General features: G+C 31.8%; 2 protein-coding genes across 2 annotated transcripts in view; one reads left to right on the top strand and one right to left on the bottom strand.

Moving 5' to 3' along the window:
* Positions 1–20,257, bottom strand: part of LOC143908304 (protein Fe65 homolog) — a 171,798-nt gene that overhangs the window by 111,757 nt on the left and 39,784 nt on the right. The window lies entirely within an intron of this gene.
* On the top strand, positions 2,969–4,542 carry LOC143908300 (uncharacterized). Its single transcript, XM_077425912.1, has 3 exons — positions 2,969–2,983; positions 3,084–3,790; positions 4,379–4,542. The coding sequence occupies exons 1-2, from the start codon at positions 2,969–2,971 to the stop codon at positions 3,558–3,560; spliced, it is 492 nt and encodes a 163-aa protein (XP_077282038.1). The 3' UTR covers positions 3,561–3,790; positions 4,379–4,542.

Below are 20,257 nucleotides of genomic sequence, written 5' to 3'. Positions count from 1 at the left end.
TGCATTTATATATTGTGGATTTAACTACCACAGTTATTCATTGAATAATTCTTTAACGTTGACTGAATAAGTATCCACCCAATTAAGTTCGTCTGTCGATTATTATCGAATTTTTGTCCCTGCCTGTAACAAAAGCAATTTTCAATCGTGAAAAGTGAGCTAATTAAAAATCATCCCCATGCACGTAAAATAAAATGCGTATTAAATAAAATTCCGGTCGCTTTAATTAATTGTTCGACGGTCATCGAATATTTCCCTTTGTCTACCCTTCGGCCAAAGCGCTCTTTGCACCAAGTCCCGTTCTCGACAATTTCACTTTGATTATCATCGGCGTCCGTCCTTTCCGCGCTATCGTGCGCCAGGAAGATCCAAATGGAATCTATCGTGAAACCCATGCTGGGTATTGTAAAGCTCGAAGGGCGATATCTGGCTTAGGTTTACCGTTTATAAGCCTTCTCGCACGGTTCACGATTTTCCACAACCAGGTGATATCGAGTTCTGCTCCAAGATTTTCGTAAGTACGACCGAGATTGCAGCCGGTAACGACGCGGCGACGATGTTTACCCAGACGCCGAGGGCGAAAACGATCCACCAGGAGGATTCGCGTGTACGTGCTCGAGGACTCCTTACAGTTAAGCTTGCGTTCCTTCGTGTACGCGATGTGTGTCTCGATGTTGATCGTGCGGGTGTTGCTGAAATCGACGAAAGCTCCCGTGCGAAACGCATGATTTATAAAATCAAAAATCTATTAAGCACAATTGTTAACTTTGAACAACCTTATAAAAAACGGGATATCGTACAATGCACAAGATTCCAAGCCAAGTTTTTACTATATATGGACACAGTACACTGAAAAAAAATTTATTTGATTTAAGTAAATATATTAACTTGAAATATATTTACTTGAATTAAATAATTATTTATTAAAATCTAGCAAATTTTTTTACTTTTAAGAAAATATTTATTTGCGTAAAAGTAATTTATGTCCTTAATAAATATTTACTTACATGAAGAAAACGTTATTTTAAATCATATAATATTTTCTTAAAACTGTGAAATAATTTTCTTACATATAATAAATGCATTTACGTAATAGTAGTAGCAAATTTTAAATAAATATTTGTTTAATTTATGTTTTAAAATTATTTGAATAAAAAAAGTATTTATTTAATTTAAGAAAACCAATTTAGTAATACTGAGATACTAAAAGCAAACAAATAATCACTTTCAATAACGAAATATATATTTTGTTGTAATAAATAATATTTCTTTGGCTCAAGCAATTCATATCTGTACATAATTAAATATTTTAGGCATATACATTTACTTGATAAAAATAAATATTATTTTGAATAAATAAAATGAAAACTTTGGTTTTTGAAAAATTCAACTACAAAATAATTTACTTGATCTGAGAGAATGTTAACTTGAATCAAAGCGTTGGTGTTTGAAAACGAAGAATATATTTCTTTATAATTGGTAAATAATTATGTACTTGAATCAAAGATACCATTACTTTGGAATTAGAAAATATTCACTTTTATCCAGTAAATAAATTACTTAGTATCAATAAATATGTTTAACAAATATTTACTTAAATTCCAGAAATCATTAGCTTGGTATCAGAAATTATTTACTTCACAACCAGAAAATACATTACTTAATATCGATAAATATGTTTAACACATATTTAATTTTTCTAAGAAAATATTTGCTTCAATCTGAGAGAATGTTAACTTGAATCAAAGCGTTGGTGTTTGAAAACTGAAAATATATTTCTTTATAATTGATAAATAATTATGTATTTGAATCAAAAATACCATTACTTTGGAATTAGAAAATATTCACTTTTATCCAGTAAATAAATTACTTAGTATCGATAAATATGGTTAAACAATATTTACTTAAATTCCAGAAATCATTAGCTTGGTATCAGAAATTATTTACTTCACAACCAGAAAATACATTACTTAATATCGATAAATATGTTTAACACATATTTAATTTTTCTACGAAAATATTTGCTTCAATCTGAGAGAATGTTAATTTGAATCAAAGCGTTGGTGTTTGAAAACTGAAAATATATTTCTTTATAATTGATAAATAATTATGTATTTGAATCAAAGATACCATTACTTTGGAATTAGAAAATATTCACTTTTATCCAGTAAATAAATTACTTAGTATCGATAAATATGGTTAAACAATATTTACTTAAATTCCAGAAATCATTAGCTTGGTATCAGAAATTATTTACTTCACAACCAGAAAATACATTACTTAATATCAATAAATATGTTTAACACATATTTAATTTTTCTAAGAAAATATTTGCTTCAATCTGAGAGAATGTTAATTTGAATTAAAGCGTTGGTGTTTGAAAACTGAAAATATATTTCTTTATAATTGATAAATAATTATGTATTTGAATCAAAGATACCATTACTTTGGAATTAGAAAATATTCACTTTTATCCAGTAAATAAATTATTTAGGGCCGGTCTCACAGTCTCCGATTAACGTGATTCTCCGATTAAACTCACTCTGCATCTCTTTCTAACTATCCCGCTAGAAAGAGACGAAGAGTGAGTTTTAATCGGAGATTCACGTTAATCGGAGACTGTGAGACCGGCCCTTAGTATCGATAAATATGTTTCAACAATATTTACTTAAATGCCAGAAATCATTAGCTTGTTGTAGTTATTACTTCACAATCAGAAAATACATTACTTAATATCGATAAATATGTTTAACAAATATTTAATTTTTCTAAGAAAATATTTGCTCAAATCAAAGATTTGGTTGTACGCAAAAGATCTCGAAGGCGCGACGCGAGCCGAACAGTCGATAATGGATGGCGTGCGCGTCGGTCTCTCAATCCTCCGATTGGCCGATGTATGATGGTTCGAAAGTAGCGCCATGGAAATGGCGCGGAAAAGTGTATGTGTGCGTACTGCGTCCTGCGTGAGATGATGCAAGCGGCAGTCAGTTACAAGCCTCAGAGATATACGTGTGGGTTTGTACATACGTGTGAGTGAAGGACGGCTCGCGAGACTCGCGAGTGTGGTCGCATACGTTGATTAGCATAAAGTAGCGGAAGCGGCAGGAGCGAGATTCTGGACCGAAGTTCTGGAGTCGTCGCCGATCAGCGAGCCGAGTTCGCCGCTGGAAGAACCCATTGAAGTAAAACCGCCAAACGTGCCATCAACACCGACAGTGACTGAGGCCACCCCGCCGACCAGTCCGTCCGCGGAGAGCGCGCAGGAGGCGGACGCGAAGAAGAGCCTGAAGAAGTCCGACTCGACGGACGGCACCGACGGCGGGGAGAGCGCGGACAAGAAGGCGAAGAAGGTGGTGAAGAAGGTGACGAAGAAACCGAAGGCGAAGCCCGACGAGGCGGCGCCCTCAGCCGCGACGGAGGTCACCGCCGCGGACGGCTCGCAGAGCAAGTCGAAGAAGTCCGTGAAGACGACGAAGAAGACCGGCACGAAGACCCTGGAGGCCGACACGAGCGTGCCGGAGACACCACCGCCTACGGCTCTTTATCGCCAAGGCTCGTAGCGGTAATTAGACTGTATTGGGTCTCACACGGTTGCGCCTCGTAAATACGCCGCGTCAGAAAGACCGCGAGCCAAATCCGGACGCGAGCCCGCATTTTCTCGCATAACGCCTGCAGTTCGATTGTTGTGTATTGTGTGTTGGAGGAAGCAATTTTTTCATCATGGCTGATGAGACTACGAAGACTTTATTACACGACCTACAACTTGCTCACTTGGTGGAAACTTTTGAAAGTAAGTGTTGTTTTGTTTAGATCAGAGCTCGGCAAAAAATTGTTTTGATGACTGAAGCTAGCGGGCCGATTAGTCAAAATAGAATGTAAGTAAAAGAATTCCTACATGCTCAAAATAAAAATGCCTTGTACGAGTATTATTTTAGAATTTTTATCGATGTACAATGTTTTTTTCATTTAGTTTTTATTGGATTAAATAATTGTTAAGATGAATCGGCTGCTAACTTGAAAGTTAATTGTAATTTATTGAAAAATATGTATCAGTGTGATTGTTTAGTTATTCTGAAAATAAATAAATTAATAATTTATATTTATTGACAGAACTAAAATCTCTGCATCGCAATGAAATTTTATATAAATCACCTGAATATTTGAAGTACTTATTTCATTATTTCTTAATTATATTTTCATTAGAATACATGTCTATATACTTCTTATTGAAATAATTTTTATCCAGGTAGACAATTGCCACTAAAACTATTATAACAAAAGTTTAAAAACGTTCAAAAAAAAAAATTCAAGATTTATTTAAATAAAGTAATTTTTTCGGCATACTATCCAAAAAATAATATTTATAACTGCATTTCAGAAAATAAAATCAGCATGGATGTATTAGAAATAATATCTGAAGCATTGATAAGTGATCTTATACCTATTATTGGTGACAGAGCCAAATTCCTTAACTATTGGCGTAAACATTTTGGCAAAGATGAATGTGATGAAAGTAATGATTATCATGCAAATAATAAAAAGGTAAACAGTTTTAAAGAATGATTTTTTAACCTAGATTACGTAAAGTAAATAATTTGTAATTTTTGCACATAATTTTTTAATAATCCTTTTCATGTGATAATACATTTATCAATTATTGAAAAGTATTGAAAAGTTATACTAAATACATAAGAAATAGCTAAAAGTTATGTTCTTTTAAAAGCTATGCAGTAAACAAAATTTTTTTATTTGAAATTTGTATAACGCAATACATTTGAACTAAAATAACTATTATACATACTATTTTCCCTTTAACCTGTGTAAAAAGCATTGGCATTAAAATACTAAATTTTTTTGAAAAATTTGTATGTATAGAAAAGAGGTGATGATTCTATGGCCGATAGTTCAATGAAATCAGCTAAAAAACTAAAAGATGAAGAAAAATTCGTCAAGTTTTGTCAACGTTTCATATAATAATATTTATGCTAAACAATCACTGAAACCTCTGAAGGACCTGCTCATGGAATCTATGATAGGAAAAGACATTTTAGCTTCGTTTGAACAGAACAACTTTGTGCATGATAAACATAGGAATAAGCTGTGTCACATAATCATAACAGATTTAGAAAATCGATCAATAAGGTAAAATGTTTTAAAAAATATGTACTAAATTAAAGTGAAGCTCTACTGATTTTTGGCCAAAAATTAATTTCTTTTATCGCATTTTTTAAATATTTATAATTGAAGGCACATTTTAAGACCATAGAATTTCTCAAAATTGATGAAGTTACAGCCATTCAAACAAAAGTTTTTGGGCAATTTTACAGTTTTTTAACTCAAATTTTTTTATTTCTTGAGAACAAAATAATTACTTGAGAATTATAAATCTAGCAAACTTTTTTTATTTATGATATGAAAAAATAATAAAATTCTTGATACTGACACTCAATAGGTTTAAAGCATGGGTCATTTCAGCTCTTTTTTACAACAAAAAAGGAACTTATATTATAACTTGAAAATTATTAGACAAATTGTACCACAATTAAACAATTTTAAATTGTTTAATAGAGCTTCACCTCAATGCAAATTTTTTGATAGGTCACACATGTATTTTTATTTTTACTTTTGGTTGTAGCTTAAATAATGCGCTAGCAGACACGATCGTTACAATGATTATTAATACCTTCCCATCAGAAGCAGCAAATACGTACTACATACCACCAATTGCAAAAAAAAGATTCTTCCAGTAAGAAATCCATACCTGCTCGTGGAAAATTGATGAGTATGTGGCGGAACCGTCAATGCCAATATAAAAAATTGCTTGTGAAAGTAACCAATGAGGCGAAAGCTGCAATGATCAAAGCACTGAGCCCGGTAAGATAATTTTTTGTATAAACAAATATAGGAATAGCCTGGGTTAAAGAGGCCTTTGAGTCAAAATAAAACTGTTTTTTATATTTCAACAAATATTTTTAAGAAACAAAAAGGTGCATTATATCCTCGTAGAAATTGATTTATACCATTCTGCTTTATATTATTCTTAATTTTATTTTAATTAATAATTTTTTTTCAAAAAGTTTTAACTAAAGAGAGAGAGAGAGAGAGAGAGAGAGAGAGATAATATTAAATAAAAAACTTAATGAGTACTTTTTTAAAATAAGAAAAAATTTCAGTTTATATTCACTCAAAATTATAAGCTGTAAAAATTATTATGTTAAACAGTTAGCTTTTTTGGCCTTGTATATTGAAAACTTCCATTATCATTTTTTTTTAATAATAAAATTTTTATACATATTACATCGTACAGAGACCATACAAGATGATATGAAACATTCCCTGGACTGGTTAGAAAGAATCAAAGCTCCTTGGGATCTAGTTTTAGAGCATTGGAAAAAAACTTCCTACTCATCGAACCAAAGCATTAAAACAATCAACAGACAAAATTTGGTGGATATATTTGAAACATGGAAGCTGTATAAGCATCCTAGTGGATATGAATTAATTGATGCTGATTTTCAATGCTTAAACTTATCTAAAGTGAATTTGGATAAAGATATTTGGTTAAAATTTGTAAATACTTTGCAGCAGCATACTTGTATTAGCTCCAAAAGATGAAACAGCAAAGGTTTCTTATAGAAACAATGAAGTCTAAAGATGTTTCAGATGGTAAATACATGAAATTTATTTATAAAAATATATCGAACTACCTAATTTTTAATTAGTTTTTAAGTTATTGATTTATATTATAGATTCCATGATAGCCATGAGTCTAGTTTACTTCCTCACTTGTTTCCACCAAGACGAATGAATAGGATACAAAACAAGTGCTTCAAGCCATCTGTCGGACTCGCAAAGATAGTTTCTTAAAATTTGCAAATGTTAGTATGCAACTATATATATATATATATACAGGGTGCCCCCACAATTGTTGGTACTTTTTCATATTTAGATAGAGCGAGCCAAACTGAGTCGAAAAGTCATGTACCATTTTGCAATTTTCGCATAGTTGACGAGTTATTAATGATTAAAAAATCGACGTATTAGCCCGCCCTCCGCCAAATCCAAGCGCGCGGCGAGATGCGGCCGCCCCCGCGGTCGGCGCGCGGGCAGTTGTTTACTACAAGCGGCGCGTAACGCCGGGCCCCCTGTCCTATAAGCGATGATAGTTTCTCGCCTTTTTAATAGAAATAAAATTTTCTAACAACATAGAAATTTTTTTTGTGCGTACGTATGTACATATGTGTGCACATGCATACACCAGGAAAATATCAATTCTACAGCTTATAAAAAAAGCGATTTACCTCAATTTACCTTTTTTTTTAGTAAGTAACGGTTGTCTTTAAGCAAGAATATTTTCTTGATAATAGTCTTAAAATGTACAAATTTTAGAAAGAGGTCTTTATTATGTACTCGAAAGAAGAATTTATACTCCTTCAAAGAACATAATAAAATTTTATCAAAGAATAAGTCAAAATAATAAATAAAATAATATGAGGACCCTCGAGATTAAAATAGGAGAAGGCTATGAGGGTCAGACGCAGATCACAATGCGTAATATCAGAAATAAGTGATTTATTCGTCGTTTGATACATTACATCGATCGTACGTTTCGGCTCAGTTTTGAGCCATCTAGGCTTCAGCGGTATAATAGTTACAGAAATTAAGTTACACGTTCTCCGTACCGTATGGTGAGTTTACTGATTCAAAGTATAGAAACATAGACCATTGACCCATATCTGTAAATTTGTTCAATTAATGTTGAGATATTAAAAAGATCCTTAGGAAAACTCACCATTTGGTCTAAAAAACGTGGAATACAGGGCCATGTATACATAATGAATACTCTCTGGCTGAGAAGACTTGACGATCTTTATCGACCACGACACATGCACAGCAATGATATGAAAGGTCTTGCAAGAAGAGGCCATGTCGTAGGTCAACACAACGGCGAGGATTATAACAAACGACTACGATTTGACCAAACGTCTCAAATGACACGGTTTCTTGCATCATGCATAGTCACGGTTTTAAGCAATTGTAATCCATGCTCATGAAATTGGTCGTTGGGCAAATCGGCGTTTTACTATTGGTACATGCAATATGTGATGACAGTGTCAAATCGTGCTTTGTTTATAATCCTCGCGGTGTGTTGACTACGACATGCCTCTTCTTGCAAGACCTTCCATATTAATTGTGTGGTCGTGTCGACAAGATCGTCAAGTCTTCTGCAGAGAGAGTAGATATTCATATGTACCATGGCTCTGTATTCCATGTTTTTCAGACCGAATGGTGAGTTTCCCTAAAAAGATCTTTTTAATATCTCAACATTAATTAAACAAATTTACAGATATGGGATCAATTGGTCTATGTTTCTGATACTTTGAATCAGTAAACTCACCATACGGTACGGAGAACGTGTAACTTAACTTCTGTAACTACTGCTGAAGAGTGGCTCAAAGACTGAGCCGAAACGTACGGAATCGATGTAATGTATCAAAACGACGAATAAATCAGTTATTTCTGATATTACGCACTGTGATCTGCGTCTGATCCTCATAGCCTTGACTTCTCCTATCAAAATAATTAGCAAAATTGAATTTTTGTTTTAATTTTGTATCTTAACTGAAGAACTGAATAATTAGAATGTAGAATAATTATTTATTTTAAGTAATATTATCAAGAAAACATTTTTGTAAGAGTCATCGGTACTTAAAAGAAGAGAGAAAACTGAGTAATTGTTTTTCTGAGCACTAAAATGATATTTTTTACGTGTGCGGATACGGCACGGCCATTTTACTATTTTAATATCATTATAAAAATTCTATCAAATTAAATCGATACTTAAAGAAAAAGACATTATTATTATGTCATAGACTACTTATAATTTATCGAATTATTATTAAGCTATAATTGAAAATTGCAGAATTACAATTATTTTCCTAGCCCAAAATATTAATTCTAAAATTATTTTACGTTATGAATTAAATTATTGGGAATTAAAATTTCGAATAATTGTAATTCCCGAATTTTTACTGTACGAAATTTTTAATACTTGATTTTCTATTTTTTACACACAATGGGTAATTCTGGAATTACTTTTTTCTTTAGAAAGTAACGGGTTTTTTAAAAGAAAGAATTTTTTCTTGAATAATCTTAAATGTATTATTACAAATTTTAGAAAAAGTCTTTATTTAGTACTGGAAAAAAGAATTATTCCCCCTTCAAAAAACTTTAAATCATTTTATCAAAAAGTCAAAATAAGGCAAATCAATTTTTTGTTTTAATTTTATATTTAATTGAAGTTTAAACATTAAAATTTAGAATATTATTTGTTTTAAGTAAAGGGGAGTGATGATTGTATTTTAGTATTATTATAAAAATGAAATATTCTTTGCGAAGAGGGCGACCGTTAAAAAAAGGGAAATGGATAGTTGGTTTTCTTAGCACTGGAATGATATTTTTTGAGCACCTTCGAACAGTTCTTGCATTAAATATTTTTATAAGTGGATTAAACCGTACTGGGGACACTACTTAAAAAAAAATGCGCACATGCTATCTACCGCAAAGGTGATGTGGAAATGATAGCGCTCTATCATTTTCTTGCCATACAGAAAAAAAATTATTTTTTGGCTCGCGATCTTATATCGCGATTGCTATTCATGCACAATTCACGCGCAAAAAATATCATTCCCAGTACTAAGAAAACCAATTACTTTATTTCCCCTTCTTAACGGTCATCTTCGCAAAGAATATTTTATTTTATAATAATCTTAAAATACACTCATCACTCTCTTTACTTAAAACAAATAATATTCTAAATTCTAATTGTTTAACTATTCAATTAAAAAATATAAATTAAAACAAATTTGATTTGCTTATTATTTTGACTTTTTTTGGGTAAATTGGGAAAAATGTTTTTTGGGAAAGGGGTATAAAATTTTTTTTCCAAATCTGATAAAACTTTCTCTAAAATTGGATGAATACATTTAAATATTATCAAAAATATTCTTTCTTAAAGAACCCCGTTACTTACCAAAAGAAAAAAGTAATTCCAGAATTTCATTTTGTGTTTCAAATTGAAATTTAATTTTTAAAATTGCGTACAAAATTTAAAATTTTGGGAATTCATTTTGTAAATACTTTTAATTCCCATAATTTTTTTTTTCAAAATAAATAATTTCAGGGAATTTAAATTTTTTTCTAGACTAATTGTAATTCTTCATTTTTAATTACTTAATTTTAAATTTGTAAAAATAAGTATGTCTAGACTAAAATAAATTTTTTTATAGTATCGATTTAATTGATGTATTCTTTATAATGATATTAATAGTATAAATAGCGTGCGGTATACGCATCACGTAAAAAGATACTCATTTAGTGCTAAGAAAACAATTACTCATTTTCATTCTCTTTAAGTACGATGATCTTTACAAAAACTGTTTTGTGCTTGATATATATACTTATAAATAAATAATATTCTGACATGTTTAATTACTCAGTTCTTCAGTTAAGATACAAATTTACAACATAATTCAATGCTAATTATTTTGATAGAGGAAAGAAGTCAAAGGCTATGAGGATCAGACGCCAGATCAGCAGTGCTTAAATATCAGAAATATCTTTATTTATTCGTCGTTTTGTATAGCATTACATCGTATCCGTACGTTTTCGGCTCGAGCTTGAGGCCATCTCAGGCGAGTAGTTACAGAAGTTTTTAATACATCGTTCTCGCGTATCGCGTAGGGTGAGTTACTTCAAAATTATGCAGGAAACATAGTACGAATTGATCCATATCTGTAAATTGTTTAATAATTAATGTTTGTAGATATTAAAAAAGATTCCTTAGGAAACTCACAATATCTCGTTTCTGAAAACGTGATACAAGAGCCATGCGTACAAAGAATACTACTCGCTGCGAGATATACTTTGACGATCGTGTCGTATCGACCACTACCAATATATATGAAGAGTCTTGTCAAGAGAGGCATGTCGTAGGTCAACCCCACGCACAGAGCACACCGGCGAGGATTATAACACAGGCACTATTCTGACAACCGTCACAATGATTGCATGTACTCAATTAAAACCCCGATTTGCCAACGACCAAGTTCATAGAGCATGGATTACAACATATTTGCTCAAACCGTGACTATATGCATGTAGCGCAAAAGGAGCCGTGTCATTTTGAGCCGGTGTCAATCGTGCTTTGTTATAATCCTCGCCCGTGTTTGACTATCTCATGCTCTTCTGCAAGACTTGTCATATTTCATTGCTTGCTATGTGTCGTGTCCGATAAAGACGTCATTACATTCTTCGCAGAGAGTATATCATTTGTTATCATGGCTGGCTGTGATTCCACGTTTTCAGATGCGAATGGCTGAGTTGCCTATGGGATCTTTTTTAATATCTCAACATTAATGAACAAATTTAACTAGATAGGATCAATTGTCTTATGTTTGCTGGATACTTTGAATCAGTAAGCTCACTATCGGTACGGGAAGCGTGTAACTAATTTTGTAACTACGTTGAAGATGGCTCAAAAGCTGAGGGCGCGAACGTACGGATCGAAGGTAATGTATCAAACGACGATAAATCAGTCTATTTCTGATATTACGCACGGTGATTCTGTGGCGTCTGACCCTCATAGCCTTCTCCGATTTATCTCGAGGTCTCTCATATTATTTATTTTCTTATTTTGACTATTCTTTGATAAAATTTTATTATGTTCTTTGAAGAAGAATAATTCTTCTTCGAGTATGTCTAAGAAGACTCTTCTAAATTTGTTAAATAATCATTTTAATAGGCCGACTACTATCAAAAATATTCTTGCTTAAAGAGCGAACCTTTATCTTACTAAATAAAATAATAGGTAAATTGAGGTAATCGCTTTTTTTAAGCAGTAGACATTGATATTTTCTCTGGTTGTATGGCATGTTGCTAGCACATATGTACATACGTGCGCATAAACAAATTATTCTTATGTTGCTATAACACAACAAACAAAAAATTTTATTGCTATTTAAAAAGGTGAAGAAACTATTCATCGCTAGGACAGGGCCGCGGCCGTTTTATTACGCGGCCTTTTCGTGCGTAATCATTCGCCGTTTGTAGTAAACAACGGCCCGCGCGCCGACCGCGGGGCGGCGGTCGCATCTTCGGCTCGTCGCGCTTGGATTTGGCGTGGCGTGCTAATACGCTCGATTTTTAATCATTATAACTCGTGCAGACTATTGCGAATTGTAAAATTGGTACATGACTTTTCGACTCAGTTGCCCTCCTCTATCTAATACGAAAAAGATACCACAATTGTGGGTGCACCCTGTATATGTAGGATCTGGAGTATGTCCGGGTACTTTATTTGATATCGGTGACTAATTCCTGGTGCATTTGGCTAGTTTCCAGGACTGTCCTTGGCAATATGGTATGTTCCTAGCGGCCGATTTTGGCCAGTTTTTTGTAATCTTATTACATATATATGCTTATATCGCGGGACTGTACATTTCAAAATAACGTTAAATCAGTCCCTGAACATCAATGGAGACGTCGGTCTATAAAGTGATTCTTGACTCTATCCTTATTCTTATATATATATATATATCTTTATAAAACAATTTTTTCTAAATTTATAAATGGAACTTTTAGTTCTAATAATATTGAGGATTGAGATTTATGATCATATTTCTAAGTCTATAATTTTATTTAAACTATGTCTCAACTAAGTGTATATTGAACATTCATTCATGCATATTTTCAATAAAATTTATATTTCTTTTTATGTATTATTACCAATTTACAGCGTATTTATAGATTTTTTACTAGATTCCTGGAGATCATGATGAGACTCAGCACGAGAAAGCAAATAGCGAGGGCTGCAGGGACACTTAAACTTTCAGTCTGGCAGCGGTTTGGGGGATCATTGTAGATCTATTGACGATTTACAAGACATTTATGTCTGTAATTGACATACGAGTTGTACAAAGTTCGAAGAAGTTCTGTACAAGGCATAGATATCTGTTTTAAGACTTTGCATTCTTCATATCCTCAAGTATTCCTGTGGCGCATGTGAGCATTTATGGATATTCAATTTCAATAAGGATCTACAATATCATTTACGCACCCTACGAGTCTCGCATATTACATCTCTTTAACATGTGCGAAAGCAGCAACTGAGAGGATATCGCTGCTAAGAGGAGAAAACGTCAGATCCTAGCAAGGGGAATATCTCACATCATTTCTCCAAGGAGCGATTAAAAGTAAATCTTTTCTGTTTTTGATGCGGTATTGTATACTAGTGTTTTAGTTTTTCATAACACTAGGACACATTTTTATTTTTATTCAATTTCTGTTTCGTTATACTTCGACTACATTTATTAAGTTTTTAACATTTTGAAAAAAGTATATATATCTTAGCATTTATGAATTAGGGCGTTAATATAAAAAAATCTTTCTTGTTTTTGGTGAGCATTCATTCCTACGATTAGATTGATTAGTGAATTACATACTGTTTTTTAATACTTAATTGATACGCACGAAAATATTTTTTTTTTCATATTATTTTGTGTTTGATCAGCATATGGCACATTCTGAGGTGCAGTTACATTATTATTTTAAAACACTGTGATACACTAGATGTTATGTTGGCGTTAATAAAAAACAGAAAATATTTTCTTGTTTTTTGTTCAAATATTTAGTCTCATGATTAGATTGATTACTTATTAGAACTGCGTTTTTGGATTCTCATTTGCCAAATTTTATTTTATTTTTTTCATAATTATTTTGTGTTGATCGCAATTAGCACATTCATGAATCATTTAACGATTATTATTTAAAAAACACTTTGATACACTAGATTTATGTTGGCGTTAATAAAAAAAAGAAAATATTTCTTGTTTTTTGTTCGAATATTTAGTCTCATGATTAGATTGATTAGTATTTGGATTCTCATTTGCCAAATAATATTTTATTTCTTTCATAATTATTTTGTGTTCATCAAATTTGACACATTTATGAGTCATTACCGATTATTATATAAAAATAATGTAATGCGCTAGATTTAAGTTTGCGTTTAATTAAAAAAAGATACTATAATAATTTTTTCTACATCAGCCATTAATTATTTATTATACATCGATAATTGGTGTAACTACTGGTATTGGAAAAATAAGTTGGTACGTTACATTTTAAGTTTGCGTTAATATAAAAAAAATGTTCTCTTGCTTTTCTGCGCCCATTCATCTTATCATTAGAGTCTTTGATGAGCCACGTAAAATTAAAACATAATGCAACTAATGAATTATGAGGTGGCAAATGCAATTTTGCAGATGTTTTTACAAATACACTTGTGTTCATGTCATTAGTAAGACTATATAAAAAATAAACATTGTGTGCAAAATTATCCGAACAATCATTACCTGTGAAATAGCTGAAGTACCAAGTAACTTGAATAATAATGATATTGTAGATTAACTAAAGAAACAAATGCAGTACTACAACATTTAAATATTCCGACTGAATCATTGAAAGACAAAGATGTACGCGAAGCTTATGCAATAACGAAGAACTCACTATTGATACTTTTAAAAGTAAAGTTTCAATTTTTCTCTTTGCGTGGTTACGCAGCTTGTATGCCTATGGAAGTTTAAATAGAAAAGTAATTCATAAAATTATCGTTGATATATGTACAACCGTACATTAATAATTGTTTAGATTTTTTAAAATGTAAATTTCAAAATAATATTGAATTACATAATATGCTAGACGTGATGAAAAATGGTTTTAACACATTTAGAACAGACACATTTGACGTTAAAATTTTTGAGTGAAATAAATTATTATTTTCCGCCAAAAAAAATCGTTGTTAAATCATTTTAAAATATGGCAAATTAAATGTAGAAGGCGTTTCGTAATCTGTAAAAGTACATTGACTATAATACCTATAAAAATTGATGTTAAAACATTTTTTAGAAATGCCAATGGTTTTTTCTGTAATAATGAAGCATATAGAAAAATGTAATAAAAAGTGTGCTCTATTATTCGGTAATGAAAGGTGATTTTTGGAACACAAACGTAGCTAAGCAAGCAAAAAAATTATTTTTCCTATAATTTTGTATTTTGATGATATCGAAATAAATAATCCTTAGGGACGCATAGAACCATCAATAAAATTGGAGCAGGTACTGCTCTATCCAATTTTTGCCCCCGAAATATGTTAGTAAATGGAAAAATTTTTTTATGGCAATTACATAACTCTCAGGATCACAACACTGTAGGAAATAAACAATTTTTTAATTTCTCATAGAGGAAATCATTGATCTTCAAAAATAATGGAATTATTATTAACATTGATGGAGAGGAAAAGAACATTTTTTTTTGTTTTAACTTTACATAGTAGGTGGACAACTTAGGACTAAATACAATTCTTGGTTTCTCAAAAAGTTTTAATGTCCTCACATTGTTGTCGAGTTTGTACAGTTCCTAAAGATGAATTACAAAAACAAAAAAAAGAAAAACCAGAATGTTAAGAAACAAGAGCAAACTACTCTACACATTGTAGTGAAAAAACTTTTGGAGTTAGAGAAAATTGCGTATTTCATGTAATATCAAATTATCACGTAACTCAAAATTTTTCAGTGGACACCAATGCACGATTTATTTGAAGGAATATGTAGATACGATTTGGCTAAAATTTTGAATAATTTTATTAATACAGAGAACTTTTTTACTTTAGATGTTTTAACGAAAGAATTAAATGTTTTAATCACGTTTCCGACTCTAATGTTCCACCACCTTTACAATCAGAATCAATTAAAAAAGAACTAATTATATTATCATCATCTGAGATGGCATTCTCTAGTAAAAATCTCTGTCTGTTCGTTGGTGATTTAATTGAAAGTAAATAATAAATATTGGCAATTATATTTAATAATGCGTAAAATTGTGTGTATAGCAATAGCAGAAGCTATTAACGAAGAATCATTAAAAACTTTGAAAAATTAGTTTTCCCAATACTTAACATCCATAAACAATTATTTAAATGTAACTTCAAATTTAAACATCATATTCTGCTGCACTATCCCCGAATTATGCGTGCATTCGGTCCACTCAAAATATGTCCAGTATGCGCTTCGAAGCCAAGCACAAGCAAATAAAAGAAAACTAGTAAAATTATTACTAGTCGTAAAAAACCCTTCGGTACAGCTTAGCAAATAAAGCATCAGTTACAGTTTTCTCATAGACTAGTGCGTAATATTGGATGTTCTGATGATGATCTTTCTCATGGCATTCCTTTTGTAAAAGTTAGATTAACAAGTCAATTTGAAAGTTTTAAAGAATATTGACCTTCACATAATTTTTTTGATTATAACTGCTACTCTTGGGTAAGGATGAATGGGACGCGTTATGAATAAATAACGTTATAATTATAGTAAAAACGATTTGGCGTTTCTCACGGTAAAATAAAATTTATATAATATCGGCTTTGAAAAAAAAATTTTTTTTTGTACTGTCAAAATTTCAAATTGTAGAACACTGTTTCCATTAAGCGCTTTCGAAATCACAGAGACAGAAGAGTGGGGATTTGTAAGCCAGACAATCTTGTAGATTATCGAGTACAAAATGGGCATACTATGTCCGATTCAAAACATTATGTACCTTCTAATATTATAATATATTAAAAAAAACGATTGATAAATCAAACACTTGTTCGTTAATATTTCAATCTGTTTTTATTTATAAGCCCTCTACCTGTGATATAATATATATATATATATATATATATATATATAGTGAATTACTTATACTTACAGTTAAATATTTCGTTGGTTTCAAGGACAATCAGATTTTGCCTTAAGATCTGGCATTTCTTAAATCAAATAATATTAACGTAAAGAAAATAAATATTTACTTGAGAATACAAAACATTTCGATTTATGAATTAAAATTCAGTGAATTATTACTTACTTACAGTTAATATTTCGTTGGTTCAAGACAATCACATCTTGGAACCAACGAAATATTAACTGTAAGTAAGTAATAATTCACTGAATTTTAATTCATAAATCGAAATGGTTTTGTATTCTCAAGTAAATATTTATTTTTTTTACGTTAATATTTATTGATTTAAGAAATGCAGATCTTGAGGCAAGATCTGATTATCTTGAATCAACGAAATATTTGCTATAAGTAAGTAACAATTCACCTGAATTTGAATTCATAAATCGAAATGGTTTTGTATTCTCAAGTAAATATTTATTTTATTTAGGTTAATATTTATTTGATTTAAGAAATGCAGATCTTGAGGCAAGATCTGATTATCTTGAATCAACGAAATATTTACTACAATTAAGTAACAATTCATTGCATTTCCAATTCATAATCGAAATAGTTTTTGTATTCTCAGTAAATATTTATTTTCTTTAGGTTAATATTTCTTTGATTTAAGAAATGCAGATCTTGAGGGCAAGATCTGATTATCTTGAATCAACGAAATATTTACTACAATTAAGTAACAATTCATTGCATTTCAATTCATAAATCGAAATGGTTTTTGTATTCTCAGTAAATATTTATTTTCTTTAGGTTAATATTTCTTTGATTGAGAAATGCAGATCTTGAGGGCAAGATCTGATTATCTTGAATCAACGAAATATTTACTACAAGTAAGTAACAATCATTGCATTCAATTCATAAATCGAAATGGTTTTGTATTCTCAAGTAAATATTTATTTTATTTAGGTTAATATTTATTTGATTTAAAAAATGCAGATCTTGAGGGCAAGATCTGATTATCTTGAATCAACGAAATATTTACTACAAGTAAGTAACAATTCATTGCAGTTCAGTTCACGATTTTTCATTTTCTAGGGAAATATTTATTTGTTCCAAAGAAAAATTGTATCTTGATTCAAATAAATATTTCTTTAGTACTATGAACGAAATCAATTACTTGAAAACAAGTCAAATTTCGTTAATTGTAATAAATTTTTTTTTCAGTGTAAGAACTACTGCTTCAGAGGCCCAAGATGCGTTAAGTGTGCGGAAAAACATTTGACTAGTGTCAGAAATTTGATGAAGTAATATGCTGTAACTGTGGAGCCAACCACCCAGCAAGTTATAAAGGCTGCGAAATTCGCAAACAACTACAACAAAGGCTATTTCCAAAATTAAGAGAAAAGCAGACAAAAGAACATAACTTAAAACTGAACTCCGCCCATTTTGGCAGGATTACAGAGAAAGTTCCCCTGAATGTAATAGTACCCTTATTTAAGTGCAAACGGTCAATTGTTTTCGAAATATCTTAATAATAAATTTAGTGGTGTCTTTAGACCAGAGCTTGTTAGGATACTCACAGACGAGTATTTGTGGTGTAATGGATATAATAACTGCCTCATAATTATTTTATTTGTATGTTCTTTTATAAAATAACTATATAATATATATATATATATATATAATTTATGTAATACAAATTTTTATATTAGAATTCTTTTACTTTTTATATCAACAATAATTATTTTTGTCATAAAACATTATATTAAAAAATTAATTGTGGGATTTTTAAACTCAAGTCTACAAATGGAGGAGTAAAAACCATAGTGGTGCAAGTCAAATTTTTAAAAATATTTTCTCGTGTGCATAGATGCAATCTGTATGTACAATATATGCGCGCGCGCGTGTGTATACACACACATTATAATATAAAAATAGGTAGAAAAATATTTTAAATAAACCGGAACTCCGAGATTTCGGAAAACTAGCAGATAATTTTTTTCCAATGGAGTTTTTTGGGTAAAATCAACAGAACTATTACTAAAAAGTATCAGGAACTATAGAACTCGACTGCATGCGACAAGAACTCCCTTTTATGTTTGATCTGCTGGAAAATGATATGCCAACTTCACAGACACGGTTTAATCTGGCTTCGAGGGCTCCGTTGTGTCCCTTCCCAGCGGCCTCGTCGGATTTGAAATTCACGTGTCGCGAATTTTCGAGGGAAACCCAAGCACAACGCGCGACGTCTCTTCGATTCTACAACGGGATTTTTGCGAAAAGCCTCGAGGGCAAAAATCGTCGCGCAGAAAAAGCGCAGTCTTTTCATTCGCGCGCACCACGGACAGAAACTCCAGCTGCATTTCTGTCGCGGTGTAATTTGCATGTGGCCGTCCCCGTTTTGAAGCCCACTGGTAGTTTTCGCCTTTTATACATAACTTTGTCAAACGATCGCGAATACCCGATCCACATATATTTCGCGCTGTTCTATTACACGCCGGAAGGAAGGAAAGTTACCTTTGCTAAGTGGAGATCGGTCCTATTAAAGATTATTTTTCAAGGTATTAAACTTTCAATTAATTGTTAAAATATTTAACGTCGAGAATAAGGCAAGCCGCCTTAAATTTTCGCGAATAAAAAATTGATTTTAAACGCGTATATTAAAACGGCCGTCATTAAACTACACGCTACTAGTTAAAATCTTCGTAAGGGATGGGACGAGACACGCTGGAGAATGCTACTTAAGTATTACAGCAAGAACTGAAGGAACTGACAAGAACTCAAGCGAACGAAATTTCTTGTTTCGAGTACTTGGCGAATGGCGGGAGGAATGGCAAAGAATTAGCTGCAAATCGAAACGGCGCGGCGGAAGAAACACGTGTCCCAGAGCAGCTTCGAGCAGGAAGCGAGGTCTTTCCTTTGAATGCGCTTAATTGCAAGAACAGATTCGTTTCCAGATCGCGGGTCAGACAGACTGACGAGAAGTACGGAAATGATTAACGACAAAAGCGGAGACCTCCCCCTGTTGGATCTCCGGAAACGGACTTGGAGGGCGCACGAGAAAAAGAAACTAATTCTCGAATCTGAAGAAACGGCCAGAAGCCGGTAATTACCCGATAAAATTCTTCCGCGCGACTAAGAAAGAAAGATTCACCCTCGTTATACTCGTTATCGTTAAACGACTCGTTTGTTCTTACAGCGTTCATAAATCAAATCTTCATAATCCTTTCGACTTCAGTTTTAGCTATATACGATTTAACTACGGCTCGTTAAGAATTGTTATGTACGATCTATCTCGATTTTTATATTTCATAAAAGCAATTAGGCGCAGCTATTATGTTAATCGAATTCATTTCTGACATGCCATCTTCATCTAACATATAACATTTGCATTCAATTCCCTAATATTTATCGCAAATTTACCATAAGCAATTGAAATCTGAAACAAGCAAAGTTTTCACGGAGTTTTCACGAAAAACGCGCTCGATAA

The sequence above is a fragment of the Temnothorax americanus genome, unplaced genomic scaffold, assembly GCF_048541705.1.
Source record: "Temnothorax americanus isolate GAGA-0224 unplaced genomic scaffold, ASM4854170v1 Scaffold91, whole genome shotgun sequence".
In the NCBI taxonomy this organism is placed as follows: Eukaryota; Metazoa; Arthropoda; class Insecta; order Hymenoptera; family Formicidae; genus Temnothorax; species Temnothorax americanus.
The sequence above is the reverse complement of the archived record's forward strand: the minus strand, read 5'-3'. Positions and strand labels throughout refer to the sequence as shown.